This window comes from Drosophila subpulchrella, chromosome 2R, assembly GCF_014743375.2.
Source record: "Drosophila subpulchrella strain 33 F10 #4 breed RU33 chromosome 2R, RU_Dsub_v1.1 Primary Assembly, whole genome shotgun sequence".
Lineage (NCBI taxonomy): Eukaryota > Metazoa > Arthropoda > Insecta > Diptera > Drosophilidae > Drosophila > Drosophila subpulchrella.
The window spans coordinates 17756948-17776262 of record NC_050611.1 but is presented as its reverse complement, the minus strand read 5'-3'; the positions used below and the strand labels follow the sequence as shown (position 1 = coordinate 17776262).

General features: G+C 38.7%; 2 protein-coding genes across 5 annotated transcripts; both read left to right on the top strand.

Moving 5' to 3' along the window:
• Positions 1–207: 207 nt before the first annotated feature.
• On the top strand, positions 208–2232 carry LOC119551379. Its single transcript, XM_037860701.1, has 4 exons — positions 208–248; positions 342–791; positions 1714–1881; positions 1940–2232. Exons 2-4 carry the CDS (start codon positions 500–502, stop codon positions 2203–2205), a joined length of 726 nt encoding a protein of 241 aa, XP_037716629.1. The 5' UTR covers positions 208–248; positions 342–499; the 3' UTR covers positions 2206–2232.
• A 1018-nt stretch (positions 2233–3250) lies between these two features.
• LOC119550349 (protein spinster) lies at positions 3251–19210 on the top strand. Of its 4 annotated transcripts, none has more exons than XR_005219451.1 (9): positions 3251–3915; positions 12331–12688; positions 13087–13413; positions 14186–14447; positions 16908–17006; positions 17070–17249; positions 17312–17453; positions 17837–18030; positions 18209–19210. XR_005219451.1 is itself a non-coding variant. In XM_037858969.1 (8 exons), exons 1-8 carry the CDS (start codon positions 3612–3614, stop codon positions 18256–18258), a joined length of 1722 nt encoding a protein of 573 aa, XP_037714897.1. In that variant the 5' UTR covers positions 3251–3611; the 3' UTR covers positions 18259–19210. The 4 variants fall into 4 exon arrangements, 2 of the variants coding, with proteins under 2 accessions (XP_037714897.1, XP_037714898.1); XR_005219452.1 differs by lacking the exon at positions 14186–14447 and adding an exon at positions 13631–13892; XM_037858969.1 differs by lacking the exon at positions 17837–18030.
• The last annotated feature ends 105 nt before the right edge of the window (positions 19211–19315 follow it).

The window sequence follows — 19315 nt, the reverse complement described above, 5'->3', positions numbered from 1 at the left end:
CATAAACTGAATTTGCAACACGTGGATTGTATCTATATGTCGGCATTCTAAAAATGTTTGAATGGCACAAGGGGAAATGGGTGCAAAACGTCTGTAATTAAATCAGGTTTCGCCGGCAAATTAAGTATACGACGCGTGGCGGCAATGAGAAATCTGATCGGAGTTCTTCCTCGCTAGATGGATTGCAATGGAAAATGAGTTGATTATTTATAGTCTATGCAAGTGGCTGGCAGCTATCTTGGGATCTTGTAAGTATTGAGTAATCTACATATTAGCTAATGACCAGATACATTTGCATACTGCATTTCCTGTGACTTAATATTGCCATTCATTATTTATAGAACATTCAAGTCGTCTAAAGTTATGGGGGAAAAAGTGCAATGAACCTAGGTGACTGGCGAATTGGGTTAGCACATGCAAGTGTTGTGCGGGTTCCTGGATTTGTGTCACCCTCGAGCGCAATTAAAATCAATAGAGCGTGGCGAAATCATTCAGGCTTATGACAGGAACAGGACATTCCCGCAGGACACTGGTCAGTTGTATTTGTTGCTGTCGCGTGGAAAGTTCAACCATGGAGCTGCGCCGGAAAATCGCTTGGCGAATTCTGCCCCTCTTCCTGTTGGCTTTTCTGCTAACGGTGGGCGAGGCCTATCTGAAGAGTGTCCGGGTGGATGAGATACCCTTTGCAGGCAGGAAGGTCCAGGTCCTGACCAGCCGTCGGTCCAGCGGCATCCATCTCATCTCCAGTCTGGAGCATCAGCGCGCTTTTCTGCACCTGTTCCATGTGCCCTGTGAGTTTGTTAACCTATTTCGAAATCGAAAGTTCTCGTTTATTACCAGGCTATATATAGTTTTAAAACAATTTCCTAACTGTACGAAATAATGACCTAAAAATTAGAGACATATTTTAGGAAAAAAGTCCTTATATAGATGTGCATTGGGTGGAAAATAACTTTAAAGCTTATACGGTGCGCAAAGGCTTCAAACTTTCAACAAAATGACTCGCACAACACAAAAATGGTTCTTAATTTCCTTAGTTGAAGTTATAAATCAAGTCTACGGCATCTAAACGAATATAAAATATGCCTAAAAACTTTAAAGGCCATTGCGCACCGTCTAAAACAAATTTTTTTTTAACTTTTTCTTTCTGTTATGTATTAAGAATACCAAAAGGAAATATTTATTGAGGCAAGAGTATGACCTTAAAATTTAATTTCATATATGTCCTGAATATATGTCCTCATCCAATGTATTCCTTAAATAGCATCCACTTATAGATCATTATTTCAAATATTTAGGTCATTAGGCAAAAATGATTTATTTAATTTCAAAGGATTTTTATTTTGGGCATAAGAAAGCAGATTGCAAAGCTTGAAATTTTTTGTTTTCTATTTTATTTATATATTATTAATAGCTCATAAAAATACTCCTTAGCGAAATGCGATTTTATTTAACCTATGGTGTCTTCCAAAAAATGTAGTTATTTTGTAATAGTAAAATGCGTTATGCCTAAAAGTATGCAATATTTTTATTATACTTGTAGTACCTTATCAAGGTATTTCGACTATAGGCAATTTTGTATAAAAAGTATTTATTCTAATTCTGGAAAGCCATACTATACACCAGTACATACATACCAATAATTATTTTTTCAAATTTTATTCATGCCGCTTAGCACTTCGAATTATTTATAACTAATTTTGTAAATTGTAGACATAATTTGCTTCTACGCCGCCAAAGGAAAGTGGCCGTATGTGCCGGGGTTTATGAAGTACCGCGTTGACAATGCAGCTCGCAGCTTTTTCCACCAAAACGACAGTTTTATTAAACAATTTTGCACCAAGTGGATTCAGGTCAAGGAGTGCTTTCGACCCCTATTCGGTGGGTACAAAATGGGGGAGCCAAAAATAAGTTCACTGATAACCGAACCCCTTTTCAGACAAATCAAATACCACCACAGATGTGGAGGTGGAGACACTGAATGCCAAGTTTCAGAAGGGACAGATTTGCAACTGCGACAAGCTCCTCTCAACAGAGCCTCCTGTGCCGGTTGTCTACTTCGATAAGAACTACATTGGAAACGTGAGTTCGGAGACCATTTTGACCACCATTGAGTTTCTGGAGAGTTTCCTGCCACCGCCCACTAAAAAGCACAAGCGCAAGAACCGCGTGCGTGGACGCCTGGATGATATGGATATTGATTAGAAATCAGACCCTAACTGTTTTTACTTTCTGCACAGCCTTTTAAAATAAAACCAAATCTTGTCACCAGAATGTGGCGTTGGAGCTTAAATTCAAATTGGGTAAGGATGAGCGGAAAATACTAATCTTTTGGAATAAGTTGTTTTCTTAGAATAAGTATAATCGCGTTTTCAGAACAAAGCCGTTTTTATTTTTTTTTAATCATAAAACATTAACTTATCAATTTATTAACTTATTTAAGGACACACATAATTTTTTTGAAATTTCAGCTATGTTTTTTGATGCTGATAATAAAATATAAGCCACACGATTTTTGAAAAATTATTTTTGCAATTACTATAAGTTTTGTTTAGATAAAATATTTATCACCCGAAAAAAGTCTATATATTGAGTATTTTTGATATTATTTTATTTGAATTAATTTTTTAGTTATTATTTTTAAATGAAAAAAAAGAAACAAAAGCAATTTTAATACTCAAATTTAAAACTATTGAGCACTAGGGCGGTCCAAAAAATGAAATCCTGTTCTCACCCCTTCACATCGTGGATTTAAGTGTGCAAAAAATGTATTCGAAACCTAAAAATGTTTTGGTTGAATTTTAGACCTAGTGAAATGGCTTCAAAATGAGTTTTATTTTGATCAAAAAAATAAAAATCAGAAATAACCATTATTTTTGATTTCTATTTGTTTTGCTCAGGAAATCTTATTATTTTTGGTTTTATTAAACGCAAAAGTAATGATTATTTCTGAGTTTTATTTTTTTTATCAAAAATAATGATTATTTTTTTGAAGTAAAACTCAATGATTACGGTCCCTGCTTTTTAGTGATTTCAAAAAGAAAATTTGAATTCTAACGGCCGCGCCGCTGTTCTGCCACTGTTAGAAAACGTTACATCTTAACATTTCTGTTAACAGAAAGCAGACCTGTGTGACCCTCCGCCGACCGCTGCGAAATGTAAAAAATAAAAATACCCCGGTACGGTCTGTCTTAAATTTCAGGGGCCGTATTTAAGCGGGTGTCTTGCGGTCACACTTATTTCTCGATTCCAATTGGAAGCAAGTGCGTTCGCGTCGCGGAAGTCAAGAAAAGAAAATAAAAGAGAAGCACTGCAAATGCATTGTTATTTTTAAAGTACAACCGCGATTAGAAGGGCTCAAGGAACAGGTGTTTACCTACCAATTAACTGGCCATAAACCATAAATCAGCGAGAGTTAACCAAGAAAGGAGAAAAGCTGTGCCAACACAGGCAAATTCTCTTGCATTCGCTGTTGTTTCGCTGTGTGCGTGCGGGTGTGTGTGTGTGTGTGCGAAAGAGCGTGTGCAAATATAAGTTTTGCCGCGTTGTCTGATCCGCAGCGAATTTGAAGCCCAAAGAAGAAAGACAGAGGAGAGGAGAGGATCGGGTGAATGTCGCTAAAACACCAGAAGACATCCTACCAACCGCTCGGAACGGCGGCCGCCATGGACAACCCGGCGATGACCCAGAGCGGCAGCAGTGGGGGCAGTCGGAGCAGCCGGGAGGGACTCTCCGAGACCCACTCGTCACAACAGCTGTTGAGCTCTGACCCCAACAGCATGGAGATTCCGAACATCCCCCTGCCCGCCGCCGTGCCCTCGCGCCTGACCTCCGTGGGCAGGTCACAGTGGTTCACCGTCATCGTTCTCTGCTTCGTCAACCTCATCAACTACATGGACCGCTTCACGATCGCAGGTGAGTTTGGTGGCCCTAGTTCCTCCAGAAAGATCCATAGGATCCATCCATGACGAACCATATCAGTATATCCCTCCTGAATTTGCTATCTAACCACGTAAAGTGGGTTTTTATTTCCGCACCAGATAGCCCAATTTGTTGACATTATCAAAGATGTTTGCTGAGGAGGGGGAAAAGCCTACTAACCAAACCAATTTTTATAAGCCTATAGAGTTGTCTTTCCACTAAAGAGTAGGAAGTGTTTATTTCCAACACTAATTCATTTTTTTTTTGGTCCTTTGTACAAAATAACTAAAAATATATTAAAACAAGAAAGGGTCTGTTTATTACCAACACTTATATCCTTATAATAAGTTTTAAAAACACCAACTACTTAAGTTGAACCCAAAACAAAACAAACTTTGTTCAAAATAACTAAAAATATATTAAGACAGAAAAGGTAGTGTTTATTACCAACACTTATATCCCTAAAAAAAAGTTTTAAAAACACCAACTTCTTAAAATAAAACTAAAACAAAATAAGCTTTGTACAACAATAACTTAAAATATATTAAAACAAGAAAGGAAGCTATACCCTTGAAGGTCTTTCCCTTGGGAGCATTGTATTTATTTTTATTTACTAAAAACTAATTACAGAAACTTCAAGATAATGTTCCATTTTAATTTACTACCATATAAATTTAGTGTTCTCTCTTGTTTTTACTAAAAAGATATTATAACAAGAAAAACGCCATTAAAAAAAAATGAAAATTAAAATAAGTAATAGTAATATATTATCCTAAACATTCATTTCCAAGCGAATGATTAATCATAAATTAAAATTTCATAAACAATAATGTTTAGTGTAATTTTATGGTCTTATGAAAAATCTTTAAAAGCATTCGCTGTTGTTATTGTTTTAGAATACCTCTAATCAGTTATAAATAGTTGTTGTGATTTAGTTACTAGGAAATTTCAACTCATCGTCAACACTAAGAGGCTTTGTTGTTTACCAAATGTACCATAAAGATTGTATTTGAATTGTATTTGAATTTTCGTAGTGACTAATCAGCTTACAAATGAATCACGCGATCCGAAAATATTTAAACAGACATAGGGGTACACTTTTTATCGTTCTCTAATGCGACGATAAATGGATCCCAACTCGGGACCTTTCCACTGGGTGGCAATCAATCAAGACCCATTTCGCATATATAGTATTCCTAGCACTAGGGTGCGATAAAAAAGAAAGAGTGGGGAGACTTTATACGATGGCACCTGACCTGTTGCCTGGTGAGCCGCTTAGCACGATGGGTGATCGCCGATCGGTGATCAGAAAGTCCCCGCCCGCGTGACAATTACCGGGTAATCGCATGTTGCGGCCTATAAATAAACCCACATATCATTAGTGTTTATTATTAAAGACGTTAGCGAAGAAGCGTCTCTTAATTCATGGGATTCTTCCAGTATGCGGGCGGTTTTCAATTAGACCGTTGTTTATATATCTATAAGATCTCTTATTACTGACATTCTTTTCCTTGTTTACTGTTGTCTGGAAATGGAGTACTACAAGTGTCTGGTTGTATCACATTCAGGGGTTACACAAAAAAAACCGAGTGTAAATTAAATGGAAACTTGTTTAACGGCTGCAATTACATGCCTCAACTAGTTTTGACTTAAAGTAGCTGAGTTTGTCACCCCTTTTGCTTGCACAAGCCCACTGAAAACCGTTTAATTTGCATGTCTAAATCATTAGAGATAATAACTATAATTTTCAGTTTTCATAGACTTTGTGAACCTGAACTTGCAGTTCTTCCGTCGATTCAGCATGAAAGAAAGAATTTTTCCATTCAAGGGCAAATGATAATGTCTTATATAAAATATAACATAATTTGCAATGATAATTTACTGTCCATCAGTGTTATCAACTGATTGCAATTAGAAATCGATTTTACACCCCTACTTTTTAAGCCACAAATCATAAGCTAAAGCCCTTGGTGATTTTTGTAATATCAGCCCAAAAAATGACTAAAAACATCATACGACTTTTAATCAGACAGGAAGCGGAATTACTCACCGGAAAAGGGTGTTATCATTTACATATATGACCGTAAACATACCATACCAACAGCTCTACATCCATCAATAACACTGCTTATAAGCATTATATTCAATTAAATTTCACTCTGCAATGAATTTTTCAAAATTTCCATGTGCGCACCCAATTGTTTTGGATGAATCTTGTGTTTATTTTGAGAATAATGGAAACGCAAGGCGAAATAAAAACTAAAATAAACATTGGCCAGCCACTCAAGGTTTTTGTTTTGCCATTTTCCAGTGGCATTGTTATCACACACCCCCTAAACCGTACCCCCCCTTTGGGCCTTATCAAAAAGTGGCTGAAACCAGAGGCGCTGCACAGTAAACTGCATTGGAGAACAGGTGCCAGCACGTGGAGTTAACAGTGGGTTTCGGCCATTTTGCAGTGATTAGATTGTATTGCCATTATTTGTTTTGCTTTTGTTGGCCTGCCCTTTTTATTTTTCACGGGAATTACGAAACTCACCAAATTCACGTTTCGGATTACACTCTTATATGTATTATGTATTTTATTCCGCATTTATATAGACTGGCGTATCACCCGATGTCTGGCCCACCTAATGGAATGCATTTAATTATAATTTTAAGTGCGTCTTGGCCTTTGGCTGCGACCTCCGACTTTGCTGAATTTTGCCAGAGTTTTTGAGCTAATACTACTGATGGTAGTATGTTTTATTATACATACGTATACCCAAAAAAAAAAAACAATGTTTAGTTTTAATACCGGTTGTATTAGAAGTGTACCATAGTATTAAAGTACATATTTTATAAGACTATTCTTTACAGTTTCATTTCTATATTAAAGAGTCTAGAACTTAGTCTAGGATTTGTAATACCCTTAATACTCATCTTATCGATGCCAAATCGATACATAATAGTGTAGAATTAAAGTAACAATAGTTGCTTTACTACATCAATTTTTTTTCTGTGTATACAGTACTTATTTACTGAGTTTTTTGGGCCCTCTTCATTCATGACCATTGTCCAAGCTATTTTGCTCTGTTGTTGACAGTAAATTCGCTTTCTGCACCGCCAGCAGCGAACTTTGATCGGCCAAAGCTCTGTCAGTTATTTTGGTCAACAGATATAGATATGTGGGCTGAATGAAGGCACAGATATCTATATAGGCAAGATTCCGTTCTGCTGTGCTTCCGACGTAATTTTCTTGGCCCACATCCAACGAAAGAGATCTGAATAATTGTCTATGTCAATTGATCGAAAACAGAATTTGGTTGCGAGTTTCATTAGGGTCTTACAAGATATGTTTTGGGTATTTCTTCATTTTTGTTTTGGTTTTTAAAACGATTTTGAAAGGTAATCACTTTTACTCTTGCCTAATTTTTGTTTGACGATATTTTTGCATATTTTGCATTAACCGAAAGTTGCTGAGTTTTGCATTTTATTTCCCCTTTAAATGTTTTTTCATGAGATACACCAAAACTTTCCATTTTGTTGCCATCACAGCTGAAGAAAGACATAACAATGAAAGGAAAATACAAAATAAAACAGCCTTGACACACCGAAAAAAGCAATACCCTTGGGAAATGAGATTGGATTTTTAGTACAAAATTTGACAAACGGGCAAAAAACAATAAATGAAATATATAAACAATCTTTGTTACTCAAAAAATTGAATTTATTTTGGTAATAGAATGAATTCAAACTACCACTTATTTCAACCTTTGGTAATATTGGTTATAAGTACATATATCGCACATTATAATATACAAATTTTGACAAACGGTTAAAAAACAATACAAAATATAAATATACAATCGTTGTTACTCAAATAATTGAATTTATTTTGATATTAGACTGAAATTAAGACTATCACTTATCACAACTTATGGTAATATTGCCTATAAGTACATATCTCGCAATCTTGAGTAGCTTGAAAATGCGCACCTCAAGCTACATATCCAATGCATCTTTTTAGGTTTTTTGCTTTGCATATCTTTATAGCGATTGTGTTTGAGGTTTGTGCACATATTCACGTCAGTGGTTCTATTCCGCTGCTATACGTATGTCTGCATATACAAAAGTTTGCACATATATCTGGGTCAACGACCTACGCAAGTGCAGTGCACACTTTTTGCTCAAACAAATTGAATTAACAAGGGGAAAATGCAAAATAAGAAGGAATAGTACAAGAGTACAGAGGGTTGGGAATGTCTGGAGCTCGTTGGGTAACTCTTTTCCTTGGGCCCCGCCGCTTTCACAATTGATTTCCACCTGGCCAACGAAAAGAAAGTTTTCTCTAAACAATTCGAGTGCTCCGCTAAGCATTCAAATGCATTCCAAGCGAAAGTCACAGCCTTAGTTTTTTGTTATATATATGTTTTTTTTTTTTTTTTTTGGCTCCGATTCGTGGTCGAAATATTTGCCAGATATACGTTTAATCATCGTCCGATTTTAAAGCTTACGCTGCATATCGCGCGATTTTCAAGGCCAGCGTCACCAGACGCCACCGAACGGGAGAGATAATACGGGGAAAGAGAGCTATATAGACAAGTTGAACTGAGAACAGTCACTTTCGGTCAGAAACAACTTTTTCATTCATGGTAATGAGTGTGTCTCGTCCCGCCTTTGTTGTTGTGGGTTTTGCAGTTCCCCTGGTTATAAATATTGGCTTTTTAAACGGATCAACGTTCTGGAGTTTCAACCGCTACAGTACAGTGTGTTTTGATAGAGCTGGTCCTGGTTTAAATAGGTAAAAAATGTTTTAAAGTTTATTGGAAACTTTTATTTATCAGTTAGGGTCTGGAAAAAAATTAAATTTTTTTATCAGGACCTAAGATTTTGCTTATAAGAAAAGAGAAAGATCAAAGTTTCAAACTAAAAGCAGCAAAATCATCTAAATTTTAGAAGTTTTAGGTAAAAAATGTTTTAAATTTTATTGGAATCTTTTATTTATCAGTTAGGGTTTGGAAAAAAATAAATATTTTTACCATGACCTAAGATTTTGGTTATAGGGAAAGAGAAAGATCAAAGTTTCAAACTAAAAGCAGCAAAATCATCCAAGTTTTAGAGAAACTTACAGTCATGATGAAGCATTGGTTATGATAATTACCACTTAACATGCTCTGGGTTCCAGAAAGTTTGACTTTAGGAAGCTATTGTTACAGTGTTTTGATGTTATAGATAGTGTACCTACAATGTATTATCACCTACTTTTCTGAATCGCACTGTTGTGTTTAAAAGAGAACAAACTGAAGAGAGAAAATCAGGTGAGAGCCAAACAGGTTCTAAAACTCCGTCAACCGGCTGAAAAAAATAATATAAATACTAAAGTGTTTCATACGTCAAAGGAACTTCCATGGGGAAAAGGGGGTAGGAGAAGGGGGATTGGGGGTAGGGTATTTGCGTAGTCATAGAAGCTTTGCCTCTAGTTTAGCTAAGAATTCCCAAAAACAAATGGAATTCCTTGCGTGGAACCAGATTACCCGTTGAGTGTACGAGATAGCACTATGTCATATAAGAAATATGTGTATAAGGAATGCCTCACCCAGACCAGCCCCACTCTTTCTCCCCCTCTTTCCGCCTCTCTCACTCTCTTCAACCCACAATCGCAATGCAATAAACACACGCACACACACACACACAGACTTATCGCGTGGCGTCCTCCAACCGTTACGTCACTGGGCAAGTCAAACAAACGCGCTGATTGGTTGAAAAACATCGTACGATAAATTTCTCAAAAGCGAAATGAGCGAAAAGACCCAGAAAATGGAATAATTAAAAAGCAAAGGCTGATTCACTGCGGCAACGACTTCGTGCCACGTTTCGTGGGGGTTCGTGGGGCCTCGGCTCTCTTGTTTGTTCGCTCTTTCTTGCGCTCTCTCTTTTTTGGGGCCAACTTGTTGAGCTTTTTGTGTGTCATTGTTGTTGTTGCTGCTGCATTTGCCGGCTTCTGATCTCAGTTATTCTCGCTCTCTCTTTGCTTTGTACTCCAACACTCTCTTTCTCTCTCTCTGTTGTCTTACTTTTACTGTACCCCCCTCTCTCTCTTAGCTGTTTTTTTGGGCCGTTGTTTATTTTTGGGTGCTCAAGCACTTTAAGTAGTTATTTCATTATATTATTTTTGTTTTTTTTTTTTGGCCATTCCCCAAAGGCCAATGTACGAAAAGAGCGATATAGACAAACAGGGGCTTAAAAGCGGTTTTATTTTCTAAATTCTTTTTTTGGAGCTGCATGTAGAATGTAGGAAGTAGCGTTAGATTGGCTAACAGTTATCGACCGAGGTCGTTTTGGCCATTAATTCACTGGTTGCACATCCGTTTGTTAATGAATTTTTAAATGCCTAGGTGAAGACGAAACGTGCAGGAAATACCTGAGAAAATGTGTGCGAAGGTGAGACAGCGATGATCAAAATTCAAATCATGACACCGATTTGCATGGCGATGCACCAGATTGACACTTTGATTATGAACTTTATCAGTATCTACAATATGTTGATTATTACCATTAAGAACCGATAAAAAGATATTGAAACTGACCCAGATTGTGGCATCCATAATTATCCATTGCGAATGTAACCACTTTAGCTGATAAAAAGTAAGATTTTGTCATTATTTATTATAAATATTTGAATAAATCGATCAATTGCAAATGTAATTATTACAAAACTGATAAAAAACAAGGAAGAACGCTATAGTCGAGTACCTCGACTATCAGATACCCGTTACTCACCTAAAATGACCAAAGGAAAATGGAGATATGCAGCAAAGCGAGGTTGAAATGCGCCACCTACCGGCGGTAGACAGATTTAAGCGTTGTGGGCGTTAGAGTGGGCGTGGCAAAGTTTTTTTTGGATCAATCGATAGGTATTGACAAGACCAATACATTTCAGTTAAAATTTTTTATCTAGCATGAATATTGTGGGCGCCACAGTCTTGGGCGGTTTGTGGGCGTTAGAGTGGGCGTGGCATATTCGCGTGACAAACTTGCGCTGCGCTCAAGCCTACGGAATCTAAATCTGAATTCCCATTTCTCTATCTTTGATATTTTCCGAGATATCTGCGTTCATATTTACGATTTTTTGAAGTTTGTGGGCGGTTTGTGGGCGTTCAAGTGGGCGTGGTAAACTTTTTTTTGGGTCAATCGATAGGTATTGATGAGAACAATACATTTCAATTAAAATTTTTATTCTAGCATGAAAACTGTAGGAGCCTCAGTTTTGGGCGGTTTGTGGGCGTTAGAATGGGCGTGGCACTCTGCTGAAACAAACTTGCGCTGCGTAAGAAGCTCAGGAATCTGCACGCCTAATCTCAATAGCCTAGCTCTTATAGACAGCTATTATAGCTCTTATAGACGGACAGACAGACGGCTAGTGATCCCGATCAAGAATATATATACTTTATGGGGTCGGAAACGCTTCCTTCTGCCTGTTACATACTTTCCGACGAATCTAGTATACCCTTTTACTCTACGAGTAACGGGTATAAAAAGTGGTACGATAAATAAAAGCATTACAATGCACTAGATAACGATTACAAATGTATCCACAACATCTGATAAAAAGTGGGCGTTGTATCAACTATGATCTATTAAAGCTTTTCCCTTCCAATTTCTCTTATCTTTTCATCTATGCCCCTGTTTATTAGATATCGATGGGTTAATTAATGGCCTTTGGGGGGGAAAATATTATGACCCATAAACACCCACAGTATTTCCGGAATTTTCCCCTAATCATCATACCACAGAGGTGCTAATTATAGAGACAACTCTCCCTGAACTCAACAATTTGGGGCTTACGTAAAACACTCGAACATAGCAGACCCGTATTAACGATTTATTTATTCGTCCAATTAACATCCCCTGCTGGGGATGGGCTGATATGTACAAACTACAATTCAGTATATCACACATCACGCGGATTCTCCTTACATATGTACATACCATTAATTACAAAGCAAAAATATTATGATATATGGATTTTATTTATCTCTTTAGTTTCTGACATATCATTTTTGTAAAATGTTTTTAAATATCAAAACATTTTTGGAATTGTCATGTCTTTTAGTTATACTTTCATAAAGTAAGAGTCAATGACACTTAACGACTAAAGAGTAGGGGTTATCATAATTTGTTAGGGATAGAGAAATGATCCTAAAATATTTTTTTTATCATTTTTGTAAAATGCATTTAAATATTAAAACATTTTTGGAATTTTCATGTCTTTTAGTTATACTTTTATAAAGTAAGAGTCAATGACACTTAAAGACTAAAGAGTAGGGGCTATCATAATTTGTTAGGTGATAGAGCCATGATCCTAAAATAACTTTTTGATGATATATTACCAAGAATCTCATCCTGAATTTTCCTTTCATTTCACAGGAGTACTGACAGATGTTCGAACTGATTTCGGCATTGGAAATGACAGCGCTGGACTTTTGCAGACCGTATTCGTTATCTCGTATATGGTGTGCGCACCCGTCTTTGGATATCTGGGTGATCGCTACTCCCGCCCCTGGATAATGGCGGTGGGCGTGGCCCTGTGGAGCACCACCACCCTGCTGGGATCGTATATGGAGAGTTTTGGATGGTTCATCACCTTCCGGGCGCTGGTCGGAATCGGCGAGGCCTCTTACAGCACAATAGCGCCGACGATCATCTCGGATCTCTTTGTGCACGACATGCGGTCCAAGATGCTGGCATTGTTCTACTTTGCCATACCCGTGGGATCCGGTCTGGGGTGAGTGTGCGGCCAATGTCCAGATCAATGATCTGTAAACAATCCGGGAGGAGGGGTCTTATCAAGGGTCTATGTCTGTGCCTCCGCCTTATCAATAGCTGGCAACAGGCGATGGGGGCCAAAGTTTGAGGCTGGGGAAGATCAGTAATCAGAAGGTCTCACTTGGTGAAGCGTGAGAAGAGACACGTGACTCTTGTGTAAATTGAAATTGATTTACTTTGGGAATGCTTTAATTCTATAATTGACCACTCTAATTGAATTAGAGTGCTGGGTCAATTGGGGGGGTTGATTGGAAATTATGCAACGCCCAATTGGCCGCCAATGCAATGCGGCTCTCGGAGTCAACTGTCAATTTATCGGGATCACTTTTATTGATGACCTCTTCTTTATTTTTCTAGATACATTGTGGGATCCAAGACCGCTCACCTGGCCAACAACTGGCGCTGGGCCCTGAGGGTCACGCCCATTCTGGGCATTGTGGCCGTCCTGCTGATTGTGCTCATCAAGGATCCGGAACGGGGTCACAGTGAGGGGTCGCACAATCTGGAGGCCACCACCTATAGACAGGACATCAAGGCTTTGGTCAAGAACCGCTCGTTTATGCTGTCCACAGCTGGATTTACATGTGTGGCCTTTGTGGCCGGAGCTCTGGCCTGGTGGGGACCTTCCTTCATCTATCTAGGCATGAAGATGCAGCCCGGCAACGAGAACATTGTCCAGGACGAGTAAGTGTGACAGCCCTTGGTACCCCGAAAAACCCCATTTTCACAATATTACCGGAGTTCTTACTGTAACTAACTTTTCGCTTGAGATTTTAATACCATTTGTTAGTATCAATTTGTGAAAATGGGGTTTGTACCGTCCCCCCTTTTGACCTCGACCCTGTTATCCCCCCGAATATGGAGCTGTGCGCCTTACAATGATTTCTGATCCATCGTCAAGCATCTCGTACAAGTTTGGTCTGGTGGCCATGCTGGCGGGTCTCATCGGAGTTCCGCTGGGCTCCTTTCTTGCCCAAAGGCTGAGGGGCAACTACGAGAACTGTGATCCCTATATCTGTGCGGTGGGACTCTTCATCTCGGCTCCGATGGTATTTGCTGCTCTAGTGGTGCCGCAGACAAGCGAAAGTCTATGCTTTTTCTTCGTATTCGTGGCCCAGGTGGCACTAAACCTGTGCTGGTCCATAGTGGCTGATATCCTACTGGTAAGATGTGGCTCTTCGGAAGATGCAAGAAGCAGCAGCAAAAGCGCAGAAATCAAATAGCTAAAAGCCAGCCAGCCAGCCAAACATAATGGGGTTGCTCTATATTTAAGACCCCCAAAAATCTTGCCCTAACCCCCAAGCTCGTTTAATTGTTAATACCCGAAATGCACGAAAAAACCTAGTTAAGCATCTGAAACTAAGATGGTTAAGTGGGTTTTTTAGAGCACAAAGGGTCCTTAAGCTTTGGCATAACTAACCGAATGTACCCCGAAATTCCAAACCCTACCTACTAGTGTTGCGTTCAACTTTGGAGTCATCACAATGGTGGCAGGCCTGCTGGGCGTGCCCCTGGGCTCGTTCCTATCGCAGTACCTGGTAAAGCGTTATCCCACGGCGGATCCCATAATCTGTGCCTTTGGGCTGCTCCTGAGTGCACCGCTGCTGACGGGCGCCTGTCTCCTGGTGAACAGTAATTCGGCGGGCACCTATGCGCTCATCTTTTTCGGGCAGTTAGCTTTAAATTTGAATTGGGCAATTGTTGCGGACATACTGCTGGTAAGCCAAGATCCAAAAAACTGGGAACGATATATACATATATACAACGTATCCCGCCAATGCTTTTGTAATTTTGCACCCACGTATTGTTTGAATATCGTAACTGTAATTACACACAGTAAATCCTAGTTTAAGCATTAACTTTTTACTGTTATAATGAGTAACACACCCCGCACAACAAATCACACACACACTTACACACAGCTTGAATACTTATATAATGCCCTAACCAAATTTTATGTTGTCTTTACCCGCATCTTTCACTGGTGGTGGTCATCTGATACTCCATTTTGTGGTTGTCTTATTATTTTTGGGTGCGGTCTTCAGTTTAATAAGCCCCAGAACTTTACGGCAGTCATAAGGAAAAGTCTTGTAAAGTTTCCTTAACTTATACACATATCTTAACTGTCTTAAAGTTCTTAAACTTGATTATTTCATGCAATTCATTTTTATACCCCTTAGGATGAGTAACGTTCCATTTTTTTTTTTGTAATTGTAATCAACTTGGAGTTTAATCTTCTCACTGTCACTTTCATCCCTCTACCCCAATCTTTTTGGGGGAAAGGGAGTGTCCAACCCCCGAAAACACTTGCAGCGTGCATATATTTCAGCACTCAACCCCCTGTGGATGTTGTACAATCTTATTAAAGCACCACAATCCCCCAAATTGCATTGCCAACCAACCCACGCTCCATTTGCAGCCCCTTCCATAAGACAAAGTGTCGAAATTTCCGTAATCATATTGGATTCTTCCGCCTGGTTTACTGATTTCGGGGGTTATCTCCCTGGCTAGTCACGTTTGTCCGTTTCGAGGAGATAAGCAGTAAGGTGATAAGGAAATTAAAAACCAAAAAGCAAAACTGTGAAGAGTCATAAATTGTCATAAATTCCTCCTATCGCATTTAGTTGGGGTTTTGAAGTCAGCTTGCAAAATAAAAATATAAACAAGTCATTAACTAAATACTGAATAGCTTTGCTAAATGAATTTTAAAAAGGTCTCTATATATGATTTTTTTCATTAAGAAAGTTTATAACAACCCAGCTTATGTCATAAAACAATCTTTACTGATTAAATAACCTAGTTTGATAAAAGTGACCCAAAACAATGGCAAGGGTTTCTCAGAATTCCACTAAGAGATATGATAAAATGATTAATAATATTTCCTACTTGGATAGACCTTATGGATATAGTAAGTGATCCCATGAATGGACACTGAGATCTGTATAAACAGCTGATGTACGCAAACAAGCAACAAGATAATGGATATGGCGCAAGCACACACAGACGTAATTCCTTTCAAGAGATACGTACGTATTTCCTACGTAGGGTGGCCTGTTCTAAATTTGGCAGTACGTCAGGCCAGGCAATATACCTAAATATATCTACTGGCATATAATCCCCCAAAACACACGCCCCCTTCAATGCATTGCTCTGCTGTTTTTTCGTCGCCTCTACTTTTTTTTTTATTTACCACGCACTTGATTTGCGTGTGTTACTCTTTTTTGTTGCCATTTTGCCATTGCAAACGATTCCGTGACAGAAATAAACAATCGCATTTCGGTGGCCACCAACCCACCTGATTATCTAACCCGAAAAAAATAGAGGCGATCGTCCCACCTTAGTGGCGCTATATTAATTGCCGCCCTGCGATAAGTAAAAGATTGTTTTTATCAAGGGTCTGTGGGTTCGGTTCTAAAAGATGACAGTTCTATAGATGGTCCTGGTGTAATATCATAAATGCTTTGCGTAATATCTGCTTTTCGCTTTAGCTTTAGATCATACACATAAAAAACACACGGCTTAGCACACCCATTAAATCACCTTTAGTTATAACAGTAAAAACTTAATGTGGCCAACAGTTCAGTAGAGAACAAATTGCCACATTCAATTTAAAGATCAATACTCGAGTAATTAAAAAATATAAAGTCAGTTCATGGGATACTTGTTGTATCGCTATAAAGAGGGCTTACTGTTCCCAGGCAGGCTGGCCAACTGTTCCCACTTTATTGGACTCCAACCTGAGAACGCAATGCTAGATGGTTTTTTCTTTTCGGGGGACCTACTCTTTGTTTGTCCCCAAAATTCTCGAGTGGCTCCATCTTTGGCGAGCTTTTGGCGAATTTGAATCTGCTGATGGCACACCTACACATAGACACAAACTCACCCACACGCTTTAATCGCAATTTTATTTGTATTTAATCAATTATGGAAATATTGGCTATGATGTAGAATACTTTCTGGATGGGAACTATAAGGGTTTAACACCTGGGGTCCCCCAAAAAAAAGAAAGTATCTACATCTAAACCGATACATAGTTTAATCGATAGTTTGTAGCTAAAGAATCGGTTGTGGCTTTTGCTTTGTTCTGCTTTTTTGTTGTTGCTGTTGCTTTTGCTTTTGCACCTTAACCCTAGAATTTGAATAACACCAAGTTTTCTTTTATTCCCGGAATACTATAGTATGTGGTGATTCCAACACGTCGCTCTACAGCCGAGGCCTTCCAGATCCTCATCTCACATGCATTGGGCGATGCCGGCAGTCCGTATTTGGTGGGAGCGGTAAGTTATCTTGAGGTTCTTACACCCAAAAAAGGATAGTAAATAATTTGATAAACCCCCTAGATCTCCGAGGCCATCATGAACCACCTGCACAAGAACCCCAGTGATTCTGGTTTGACAAACGAAATGCAGAGCATGTCCCAAGTGGCGGAGAACCCAATAAGTAATGTCACCACGGCACTCATGGAAGCAACCACCAATATGATTGAAACAGTGCGCTCAGCTTCCTCGCTCTCCGATGAAGTAAGTGGTATCCCTAAAGGATATAGATTATATGGTTTAATATTTTTTTTTTCCTTTTGTAGTATACTGACAGGGAGCAGTTTGAGGGATTGCAGTATGCTTTATTCTCCACCAGCTTTGTGGAGGTGCTGGGCGGTATATTCTTTATGATCACCGCCTGTTTTATCATCAAGGACAAGAACAATGCCACGCGAGGATTGCAAGGTAAGCACAACTGAGATCTTCTATCTCTTTATAAATCTATCTATAACTTATTGATCAAAAAGTAACAGGAATACTGAGGTCTTCTATCTCTTTATATATCTATCTATAACTTACTGATCAAAAAGTAACTGGAATACTGAGATCTTCTATCTCTTTGTATGTATATCAATCTATAACTTACTGATCAAAAAGTATACGGAAATGTGAAGAAAGATAATATTGGATTATAAAATTTAAACATATAGATTGAATAATGTGATAATGATATGATAATATGGTACGTTTTCAAAATTAAAACAATAGGTTTTTTTTAAACGATACTATTAAATCAGAATCTTTATCGCCACCCTTTGGCTCAATTGTTTCCCCTTTGATCTTGGCAGGCGAACAGGAACCGCGAGCGGTACGATCGTCAGCTGCCTCGGCCAGTGGGCAAAAGGACGTTGAGTCCTGCCACTCAGACTGCCTGGTCATGTGCACTGACATCGCGCTGCGCGAACGCACGTGATAACGCGAATAAGAGATCTTAAAGTGTGCCCTGGGCACCGAATGGTTTTTATTTTTGGCCTAGCTCCCGGTAGGTGGATTTCTCGAAATTCTGTTAACTCGTTCTGTTCTGCGTGCGTTCCATCGTTGCGTTCTACTAATCTCTCAGCAGTTACTTGACCCTAACCATACCCCGTTCTTCATGGCTTTCTGTGTGATTTGATCGGTCTAGCAAGTATATAATATATGTTTTTCCTTGGATCTTTCAGATGCCGCGACTCAGCAGCAGCAGCGGGAGCAGCGCGGTCAGATTGCCTAATACCAGCCGATCCTGGAGATAATGCTGCGCACTCAGAGCTCCGATGGCATGCCGGGTGAACTGATACTGACTGAAAACCATCTTTAATTTAAACTACGCTTACTCGCACCACGCACATCCCGCATCGGATCGTACTGGAAGGTTAGAGGGGACATTCTGCGCCTGCGCTCAGTTCGGCTGACACAAGACCCCTGTGTTCATGTTCCTATTAGGAAGAAAAAAAGGAGGAAGGAAGGAAGTTTAGATCGGAAGGAAGGGCCACCATGCCAACGTTTAAGCACACTTCACTGATTTGTAGATATATATACAAACACTCACTCTCACAGGCACTCACCAAGTCATAACATTACACAGATCATTTTACTTGTAAACGGTATACACGTAGTCTTAGATAGGTCTAGCTCTGGTATTTTAGGCTAAAACAAAATTAGACAGAGTTTCATGCAGGGTTTCGCATTCGCAGAAGTGCTTCCTCAGTTCGGATAATGTATATAGATATTATCTCAGGCATCGAGTGCGAAATGCCTGCAGTTTTTGGATATTTGGATATAAATGTGTATGTATATTTTATATGAATTGTAAATATAGAGAAGCGCCGGGCCATTGTATAAGTGCGTAGTCTATTTAATCAATTTAGTCTTAACCTGAAGTTAATTTTAACCATAGCATTAGTTAGTTGTGTAACAAATTGGAAGAAATGTGTGCACCCTCAACCATAACTGAATATTACAGCGTAAATATTTTAAGCCAAAAAGGCATTAAGTCGAGTTTGTTTTTTGTTGATTGATCCTAATCGACTGCTAGCCTAACCGGAACGCAAATAAAAAGCGACATAAAGACTGCAAACAATCAAAAAATTGGTAGATCGATATTTGTCTAAAAATTAACTAAACTAATTGTTTAGCCACTAAGTATTTTCTGGGCAATAAATATACATTTCTGAAAAATTAAATTAGCGGCTTTTTATTTAAATCGAAATTTGTGTGATTTGGTAGACGGATGCAAAGGGCTGTGAAGATATAAAGTGAATCATTGGAAACAAAAGGTTCTATAATGA

Coding starts and splice junctions, on each gene's coding strand:
- LOC119551379 (XM_037860701.1), top strand. CDS start 500: ATGACAGGAACAGGACATTCCCGCAGGACACTGGTCAGTTGTATTTGT. Junction 792..1,713: donor GCACCTGTTCCATGTGCCCT/GTGAGTTTGTTA, acceptor TGTAAATTGTAG/ACATAATTTGCTTCTACGCC. Junction 1,882..1,939: donor GTGCTTTCGACCCCTATTCG/GTGGGTACAAAA, acceptor ACCCCTTTTCAG/ACAAATCAAATACCACCACA.
- LOC119550349 (XM_037858969.1), top strand. CDS start 3,612: ATGTCGCTAAAACACCAGAAGACATCCTACCAACCGCTCGGAACGGCG. Junction 17,250..17,311: donor CTTCCTCGCTCTCCGATGAA/GTAAGTGGTATC, acceptor TTCCTTTTGTAG/TATACTGACAGGGAGCAGTT. Junction 17,454..18,208: donor TGCCACGCGAGGATTGCAAG/GTAAGCACAACT, acceptor TGGATCTTTCAG/ATGCCGCGACTCAGCAGCAG.